The 10,371-nt window shown below is 38.0% G+C and overlaps 1 protein-coding gene across 1 annotated transcript; it reads left to right on the top strand.

Moving 5' to 3' along the window:
* The first annotated feature begins 399 nt into the window (after nucleotides 1-399).
* On the top strand, nucleotides 400-5,152 carry si:ch1073-224n8.1 (B-cell CLL/lymphoma 6 member B protein). Its single transcript, XM_058777550.1, has 2 exons — nucleotides 400-1,639; nucleotides 3,222-5,152. Exons 1-2 carry the CDS (start codon nucleotides 934-936, stop codon nucleotides 4,217-4,219), a joined length of 1,704 nt encoding a protein of 567 aa, XP_058633533.1. The 5' UTR covers nucleotides 400-933; the 3' UTR covers nucleotides 4,220-5,152.
* Nucleotides 5,153-10,371: the final 5,219 nt, after the last annotated feature.

Here is a 10,371-nt window from a genome sequence, read left to right as displayed (position 1 = left end):
AGTACTTCTGTTGTAATAAAAAAAATAAACCACAAAAATATGTTAATATTGTACATCTTTACTTTTTTTAAAAAAATATTGTAATTAAGATTATGTTAATATAACTTTTAAGATGTATTAGGGCCCCCTGGAAGCTTTCTGAGACCACCTAAAGGGGAGTGGAGAACCACTGGTCTAGGTCTTTCTTTTGTCTATCTGACAGTATTTTTGTCTGTAAGACATGACAAACCTTTAAACTTTTTTTATAGCTAATTTAAATTTCACGTTAAACAAACATCAAAGTTAATCTTGGCTAGCTTGACTTTCATATTTCATTTTAATGGTTTGTTACAATTGATATTTAATCAATTGTTAAATACATTATTTTGCATCAGCTAATGTTTGATGTGTAAACTAGAATTTTGTGTACGACATGACCAATGACTAAACACTAATGAACGTTAATCCGTTTTTCGTTCTGAAAAATCGTCATTTATATGCGCTTTGTTTACGCGAAAGGATGTCATTAAGCCGCGACCACATCTTTGACCAATCAAAAGTCAGGATTGACCCCCTGCGTTTGTACTGTGGAATGAAGGCTCTGGCTCTTGCTCTTGCTCTGGCTCGTAGCGAAAAAGCGATTACTACATTAATGCAGGTTAACAACAGTATCGTCGTGAGCATTCAGAGCGGTTATTTGTCGAGCTTTCACCAAAACCAAGTCAGCGAAAAGCTCCATTAGCAAGAGGAAAGTGTGGGCTAGTTTGCTAATGGCAATGCTATAGTAGCTCATCTGGCTCATCTCTAGTTTTTCATTTCAGAGTGATTAAGAAATACTGTCGCAGCGAGACTCCAGAAGATGACCGTTTCCTTTTATATAACATTAATATATCACAGCGATAAATAATAATATAGGTTTCCTCTTCGTTTGTATGCACAACAGAAGAATTCGCTATGAACTCGAAGCGCAACAACGGTGAAAGCGGGGCGGGCAGAATCAACCCAGTGTCGGTACCAACAGCAACAAACAGCTCATCAGCGAGTGCTTCTCACCGTAAACAAACTATAATCAACTCATCCCATAAGGGAGAGAAGGATGAGTGCATGCAAAACACAGTCCGGGACAAAAACCTGTCCATCTCCACACTCAGAACGCGCCTCGGACCGACCATCCGGTCCACTCTGTCCGCGGCGGTGGACACCCTTCTGGGCGAGATCGTGGCGGTGCTGTCCGAAACCCAGCGGGAGCTGATGACCAAAGAGCAAGAGAACGAGAAGCTTAAGGTTCGACTCGAAGTCTCAGAGAGAGAGCTCAAGACGTTACAGGAGTGTCTGTGTAGCGCACAGAAATTAATCGACCAGCTTCAGGGTCCCTTTGGGAACCCGCCCATGCCGGGTCCTCACATCTACGCCACGGCTGGACCCGTAAACTCGAGCCGCTTGACTCATCGGAGTGCGCCCGAGCCCGATCCGCGCTGCTTTACCGGAGCTGAACCCGAGTTGAGTGGCGCTCTGGGTGATGCCATACACGGCTTTGACTCCAGGGAGGAATTCAAGAGCTGCCACCTCTCCATTCAGGCGGATGGGACGGTGACGAACAGCTTTTATGACCCTATAAACGTCCATTCCTCTAACATCTGTTCAGAAATGAACCGACCTGGTAAGACAACACAGAAAAGTAATGTGAATGTTGATGTGCTAACACAGAAGCATCTAGGCATTAGACAGAGTGGCAACAACACTGAGTGAATTAGAATAGAGATGCACAGTATATTGGTTCCATATCGGTTATCTGCCGATATACTAGATTTTTAAATATCTGTGGATATTTAATTGTGCATACATCTCTTTCTCTCTCTCTCTCTCTCTCTTTCTCTCTTAGTCACGTTTTTCATTTTATTTAACTAATATTAATAATCTATAATTCTACAAACTAGAAATTGAATATTAATAATTAAAAATTCTCAAAATGACAGTTTTTCTTTTCTGAATTTTAATGTCTAAATTGTAGCTTTTCAAATGATTTGATTTTATATTTTAATATTAAATATTATGAATAGAATTCTTTTAATGTCATCCATTTATTGATTATCAACCATAACCTGAAAAAGTTTAATATTGGTTTATTCTTGTATTCTCTAGTTTAGAGATCTACAGTTATTCATGTTTTACAGCTTATTCTGATTATTTTATGCTTGTGTGTCTGATAAGCATACCAATATTTCTCTGTTTTTGACACAATTAATAGCCTAACTGTAAATCTCAAATAATAAAATCACAAAATGCATGAATATTTTAAAATAACAACTGTTAAAAGTAATAAGGTTATTAGCTCTTCACTGGTATTCATAAATGTTTCGAGACAATATGAAGAACCGACAATCCATTTTATTGCTGTTGTTACTGTTAAAGTGCCCCTATTATGGATTTTTGAAAATTACCTTTCATGCAGCGTGTAACGCAGCTCTAAGTGAATGAAAACATCCTACCGTGTATAAAGTTATTGTCTCTCAAAAGAAAGAGTCGACTCTGAATCATTGAAACAAGTCGTTTTTAAAACGAATCATAAGCTGTTTCATGTTGATGTCAACAGGAAACATTAGCATATTGCCCGCCCACTTATTGCAACTAGGTGCAGCTTTTGGAGCGTTAAAAATAGCTGTTTCCCTGGTAACGGCTGTACACAAAGCAGCACTGCTTTAAATGAAATCGACCAATCGGACCAATCACCGCAGATTAGCATCATGCAAAGGAGGGGTTTGGAAAAATTAATCACTGAGCGAATCGTTGAGCAAATAAGGTAAAAATAAATGCATATTATAAGAAAATGAAAGTATTTTTTGACCTTGCATGCATGTCAACCAAAATATGAACCTTTCATAACCCATAATAGGGGCACTTTAAGATATTGAAAAAAAATGTCTATCTTTAATGCGCACAACATCTGCTATTCTTAACTGAACATTTTGGAAAAGACAGCTTTTGGTTGACTCTGTTTAACAGTTTGATAATTGGTAGTTTGCAGCTATAAATACCTATAATAAAGGTGAACTGTCTGGCGTTTAGCATTATAATCATTTTGTCTGTGAAAATTACAGATATCACATTATATGCAAGATATATCTAATATTCTTATGAAGTACAATGAGCAAACAGTTTTGCAAATTGTGAAGTTGTCATGCCAAAGTTGACAATTCTCATAGACCTTTTCTACCTGCGTATAAATGTGTGATGTGTCACAGGTGAGATGGTGGATGACAGCAGAAGACTCGCACACGCCAGACCCCAAAACCCTCCCTCACACACTGGCTTCTCTGTTAAAGAGGAGCAGGTTCCTACCTCTGGACAGGTGTGTGTGCGGGGAAGAGAGGCATCCACAGAGGCTGAGCACTCGGCACAGAGTGTGTGTGATCTGGCATACGTCCACGTGGTTGAGGAAGAAGGAGGGCCGCGTTCACACCATCACCAATCCAAGCCTACACCACCGCCCCTGTCCAGGCCTCACAATGGACCCTCTTCCAGTAGTTCACCATCACAAGGAACCTCTGGACTTAGGTCAGCCCAGAGGGATGCTCCTGGTTTGGGTATGAGCACAAGCAGGAGCCCAGGGGTGGGCGGCTCATCGCCAGAAGAGCCCATACGGCGCTCCATCTCTGAGCTGATGGGAGAGGCACCTGGGGAACGTCCTCACTTGTGTCTGGAGTGTGGCAAGACTTTCCGTCTGATCTCTAGTTTGAAAAAGCACCTGAGGATCCACACGGGAGAGAAACCGTATCCGTGCACCGTCTGTGGCCGCCGTTTCCGCGAGTCCGGGGCCCTTAAGACTCACCTTCGCATCCACACGGGTGAGAAACCATATTCCTGCTCTGACTGCGGAACGCAATTTCGTCATCTCGATGGCCTGCGAAAGCACCGCCGCACACACACTGGTGAAAAACCATATGTGTGCACCATCTGCGGGAAAAGGCTCAGCCGTCTGCAGCATCTGAAACACCACCAGCGCATACACACGGGAGAGCGGCCATGTTGCTGCCCACTTTGCCACAGAGGCTTTAAAGATCCAGCTAGTCTGAGGAAGCACCTCCGTGCCCATCAGGGTGAGCCTGGAGCAGATGAAGCAATTGGAATGGCTGGTTTGGGAGAGGGAGATGGAGGATCCATAGATGATGAGGATATGAGGTTCGGGATGTGGGGGGAAGAGGAAGGGAATGAAGGCGAGCCTGTGGTAGACTGTGTTTAGTCACAGAGTTACAAATAAAGAAAATAAACATTTTAGTCTTTTCATGAAAAAATAAACAAAACTGACTGGGTAAACTGGATAGTTCACCTAAAAATGAAAATTCTGTCGTCATTTACTCACCCTCAAAATTTTCCAAAGCTGTACGAGTATCTTTCTTCTGTTAGACACAAGATAATATTTTGAAGAATGTGGGGGAAAAAAACAGTTTCTGGAAGCCACAGACTTCCATAGCATGGAAAAAAATACTGCTTGGTTACCAACATTGTTTTGTGTTCAGCAGAACAAGGAAACTCATACAGGTATGGAATAACTTGAGGGTGAATAATGATTACAAGAATTTTAATTTTTGCGTGAACTATCGCAACATTTTGTTTTTAAGAGAGAGCTTTTTTTTATTTTATTTTTTTTTATTCAAAACCGAAATGGGGCGATGACTATACAACAAAGGTTACATCTTGTCCTGGACTTACAAAAAAACAATGTATGTGGCAACACTTTCTTGTAGAGACCGACTTTAAAACCTATAACAACAAGCTCGTTATTTAACAATATGGTTATGTAAAATTATCATGATGACTCAAATATCCACTTACTTCAAGTACATGTTATATCTCATGACATCTCAGATGTCACATTATATAGACCAGGACATGCAGACCTTTTTTTTTTTTTTTTGTCTCTGTGTACTGTATTTTAGTGTAGGGGCTGTTGACGCTCCAGTGGGACTAACAGGGTATCATGTCTGTTACTCACATGTTATGGGTGTTGTCATTGGTGTGATAATCATTTTAATGTGCCCTCTTAGAGAAAGAGCTACTATGAACACATTAAAGCCTTAACTGTGGTTTTATCGCACAGGCTCACACACAGATGTGCATCAATAGCTGTAGTATTGTTTTAAATTGGGTTCTTCACCTTTTTATCGGTGGGTGTTTGCAAGCTGCAGAATATTCATTCAGTTTATTCTGGATGTTTGTTGAGTGCATCATTAGATTTAAGAGTGTTTGGAGGGTGTTGTATTCAAGGTGAAGAGTATCTCACAGGGTGCTGATCCAAAGATTTAGAATTGTGACTGCCAGGGTTAATTCAGCTGACTCATCTGTAAAAATGTATTTACATATCCAACTTAGCTATGTATTAATATGCAGATTGTTTTGAAGAATGAAGGTTGAGGTATAATGAGCCAGCACAGAAATCAAGTAAACTTTAAAAGTGCTGCCCTCTACTGAATATATGAGGGAAAGGCTGTTACTGCCAAGATGATTTTATGGTTGGTTCTCCTCCAAAGATGGAGACACTGTTTCTGTTGTGGCCATGGTGTCAAACTGTGTGGTTTTGTGAAAACATCTTTCTCTCGCTCTCTCTCTTTCTCACTTTTTTTTTTTATATATATCTCATGAAATGCCATTTTGTACATTTGACTTGTATATTCTGTACAGTGATTTGAAATAGGTTAGTCTCAAAAATTTCAAGCCAGAAACTGGAGCTTAAAAAGATCCATGACAAGTGTTTTAATAACTCTGAACTATTTAAACTGTTCACTTTCTTACAATATTCTGTATGTTTCTGTGCCCACATGTGATGTTGAATTTAGAGATGTTGTTGCAGATGTTTGAAGGTTGTGGTCCATCTGTATTTGATTCAACAAATATGATTGTTGATTGTCTAGCTCCAACAAATCTTCAGTGTAAAAAGACCTCATCCTTAGTAAATATGCAGGACAGAATGTTTGATACCATGTAAAGATGCATACTTGTTTTCTAGTGTTAAACCAGTATTTTGGACTGGTCTGCAACCTTATAAATGTAATGCTGTAATACAAGTTAAGGGACGGCAACACTTAAGCCAAATGGAGGGGAAAATTCTAAATAGTTGTTTGTAATGTTTAGTTTCAATATATGGTATGATCAATGTAATCTTTCATTCTCCAGAATTATACTTCATTGTAAGAAGTCAATACAGGTCAATTTTCATAAGAAAACATTGAAATCTGCTGAGATTTCTTTTGCTATAACATCTCTACTTGCATATCCTTTAATATGGATTTTCTGTCATTATACTCTTTAATTAAGAAGGGCACAATCATCATCTTCTTAATATCTATAACAATCAAGTTCACTCATATTCAGAATGATGTACCAACAGTATTATAATCATTTAAAATTAAAACTTTTCAAATAATCGATTACCAGTATTCTTTTGTGTTCAACAGAAGATAGAAACTTATATAGGTATGGAACAACTTGAGGGTGAGTAATTGTTTGGTGAACTATCCCAATATATATATTTTTTTTAAGGGTCAGCTTTTTCCTCTTTTTATTTCTTATTTTATTTTTTATTTTTTTAATTCAAAACTGAAATGGGCGATGACTAAGGGGGCCCAAAGAGTGTCAAGAAAATATACCACTATAAGCCTGAACTGTTGATACAAGGCAGGATGGATCCATGCCTTCATGATGTTTTTGCCAAATTCTGACCCGATCATCTGAATTTTGCAGCAGAAATCGAGACTCATCAGACCAGGGAAACTTTTTCCAATCTTCTATTGTCCAAATTTGGTGAGCCTTTGCAAATTGTAGCCTTAGTTTCCTGTTCTTATCTGACATGAGTGGCACCCGGTGTGGTCTTCTGCTGCTGTAGCCCATCTGATGTGTTTTGTGTTCAGAGATGCTCTCCTGCATACCTCAGTTGTGTTAAGGTTACAAGTGGTTATTTGAATTATTGTTGCCGTTGTATCAGCTCAAAGTCTGGTCATTCTCCTTTGACCTCTGGCATCAACAAGACGCTCAGAACTCACAGAACTACCACTTACAATAATTTCTTTTTTTCGGGCCATTCTCTGTAAACCCTAGAGATGGTTGTGCATGCAAATCCCAACAGATCAGGAGTTTCTGAAATACTCAGATCAGCTCATGTGGCACTAACAACCATGCCACGTTCAAACTTCAAAGTCACTTATATCATTTTGAACTTAGGCAGATTGTCTTGACCGTGTCTAAATCCCTAAAGGCATTAAGTTAAGGTAGGGCATTTTGTGAGGGAGTTCTTGACTGGGATGAAATTAGACATATTTTCCTCTGACTGTATTCATATATATAGTCTTTGTTTACAGTTTTATGAATAGTCTTTCTTTTCTGTGTGTTGACTCGAGTTATGCTGGGGTGAGACAGTCTGACTCAGGGTACAACAACAGAGAAACTTGTTTTTTTGAATTTGAACAAATCTGTGTTGAAATGGAAAAATGGAAATTTTCAAGAGAATAACACCTGTTATCATTAGTGTGTTTGTAAGGCATATTTCTTTCCATCAAGGATCAATAATGGAAGTTAACCTTTACTAATATTTAGTCATAAATTCATTTAGATTTTTATGTGCTCTACCATTCAGTAAAAGCAGTAATATTGTGAGATGATATAACTATATCTATATTTAATATATGTTAAAATGTTCTGTTTTCAAATGTAATTTATTCCCGTGATGTCTAAGATGAATTTTTGGCAGCCATTACTCCAGTCTTCAGTGTCACATGACCCTTTAGAAATCATTCTAACATACTGATTTGGTGCTTAAAAAAAAACATTTCAAATTATTATTATCAATCAATAGATTTGCAGGTTAATATTTTTGTAGGAAAAGTGTTTTTTTTTTTCAGGAAAAATTTGAAATAGATTTCTTTGTAACATTATAAATGTCTGTCATATTGTCATTTTAGATTAATTGTCATGGACTTTTACTGTTTCTCTTCACTTTCCTGCTTCCTTTGTTCTATTTTTGCCGCCAGCTATCCGTTACCATCAACACTCATTAATCAGCCCACCTGTTCTCCCTTTAGTTTGTTATCACTGTGTATTTAATGCTGCCTTCACGTGCCAGCAGAATTGTCATAAATATGAGTTTCCTAATCAGAAATTAGATGCGAACGCAGAGTTTCCGAGTAAACTTTAAACATTGTGGAGTGGACAACCACTGCTGTTCTTTATTAGTTTTTTCCATAACAACTACATCACTTTGTCTTGTCGCTAAAGTAGTGTATTTATAGGCTATATATGAACAATCATTTATGTTTTATAAGCAGTGAAATAAGCATGTATTTGACCAAAATTCCAGAATCGTCATTAAGCTGAATATCTAGCGCTGTGAATGTTTATGTGATTTCCAACCAATGGGATGCTACATTTTATTCTTTCCGACAACAAAGTACTTGAATGCTACAAGCTCGTAATCATGACTTTATAAGTGGGAAGTAGGAAATTTCCGATTTCACGTGAAGCCAGCACAAGTTCCTCTTTGCTTACCTTTCATTTGTCTGGTATTGTTTGTGTTTTGAATGTTTGGATTAGCTATATCTTTGTTGCTGGAATTTAACTTAAGGTATAAATTAACATGACAACGAGTTTAGTGTGTCCTTGCTGAAGAAATGTGTTTTAATTTGAAGGAAAAAATCTTACTGACCCTAAAATTTTGTAATTCTACAGCATGACATAACATCAGCTTTACACCAGCCAGTGCAATTTGTCACATCTAACTATAAAAAAACGTCTAGAATTGTAACTTCCACGGTATCTGCTTTAAGTATCTATTGTCAGTCTTGTTCTATACCATTTCGCATCACTCTCTTCAACCACCAAAGATTTCCATTGTAAAAATGCCACTGTGTTTTGCCCCAGACGATGAGACATCGGTCAGCCAAAGTCTGTCCCACATTTAGTTGATGTTTGGCCAGAGCTCTCCTCCCTGGATTCTGAAGTGACTCATGTATCCGCTCAGGCGTGATTATAGTCTCTGTGACGTAAGTCAGGACCACTCTGCTCTTTGAGCCCACACCCTGCCTCCAGACCACAGTCCTTGCTCTCTATGCTGCGGTAAGCAGGTTTTAATGTCACATTGAGGGTAAGCTTTGTTGGGCTGAATGCGCATCCTGCTGCTCTGTGTCATCAGACTGTTATAGTGATTATTCTGACGTGCATTGTTTTTCATTGATAGAACTAGTCATGCATGCAGGGTTTACGTTGTCTTGCTGCAAGAGCTCTTAAAAATAAAGTTTCTCTGTTGGCATCTATGGTTCCATGAGGAACCTTTCCGTTTCACAAAATGTTCTTTGTAGTGTACAAGGCTTCAGATTCTTCTTCAGATTTGTTGAAAAACTGTTCAGAAGAGTTTTTTTTTTTTTTTGGGGGGAGCTCTTTCTGTTGTGAAACCCTTTATAATGAAACTTTATAAGGACTTTATAATGAAAGTTTATTTTGAAATGCATTATATCTGTGTGTTTGCAGTGACATGGAGTACAACAGCTTGCTTTTTCTATATGTTTTGCTTTCTGTGTGCATGTGTGTATTTTAGCATAAAATTCTTTGAGTTTGAGCAACTGCGCATGTCCTTTGTGGATTTTAGAGCTGCATGCCTATGTGTAGCCAAAAATTTAATATCTGCCTGTGAACTCAGTGTGTTTGTGAGAGAGAGAGAGAGAGAGAGAGGAGCTCTCATGCAGTCATTTCCTCAGTGACCGAAAGCAAACATTCTCACTTTTCTTAAAGGAAGTGACTCAACTCACTTTCTCTAACATTGCCTCTCCATCATCCTACTCTCACAATTTTTTCTTGCCCACTGGCTGATTTTACTGTCTTGAATTTTCCTTTTCTCCCGTCTTCTTTATACACGTCCTCTATAAAATCACATTCTCTTGGGTTTTCTTTTATGAGGGTCAAATTTCCAAACAATCATATCTTTAGTTTTAAGTTTTCTCCTCATCTGCAACAAGAACACACTGAAAAACAACTTGTGTAGAATTTACCTTGAAACAGTTTTCACTCTTGAAATTGCTAGTAGCCTAAATTTCACAAATAACTAAAAAAATAACACATTGAATTACATGTGAAATTTTTAAGTAAAGAAGCTGAAATCTTTGTTTTATTTACACCTATTTAAAAACACTGCTTTATTTTCCCTCCTTTATAAAAAAAATACCATGGTAGTAATATTTTTGCTGCATGATTATTAATAAAATGTCATAATAATAAAATGTTGTTAGGAATCTCTTTTTTAAAGCCACTGGTGGCAAATACCACCAAAACAACAACAACAACAAAACACTAGCTGTATTTTCTAGGGTTGACCCCGAATAGTCGACGATTCGATGCTTCGATAGGAGGAGC

This window comes from Onychostoma macrolepis, chromosome 05 (assembly GCF_012432095.1).
Source record: "Onychostoma macrolepis isolate SWU-2019 chromosome 05, ASM1243209v1, whole genome shotgun sequence".
Classification (NCBI taxonomy): Eukaryota; Metazoa; Chordata; class Actinopteri; order Cypriniformes; family Cyprinidae; genus Onychostoma; species Onychostoma macrolepis.
This window is presented reverse-complemented; position numbering and strand designations above follow the sequence as displayed.

What these genes read in the sequence shown, in the direction of transcription:
- si:ch1073-224n8.1 (XM_058777550.1), top strand. Translation starts at nt 934, where the DNA reads ATGAACTCGAAGCGCAACAACGGTGAAAGCGGGGCGGGCAGAATCAAC. An exon ending in TTCAGAAATGAACCGACCTG is followed by an intron (nt 1,640 to 3,221) that starts GTAAGACAACAC and finishes GATGTGTCACAG; the next exon opens with GTGAGATGGTGGATGACAGC.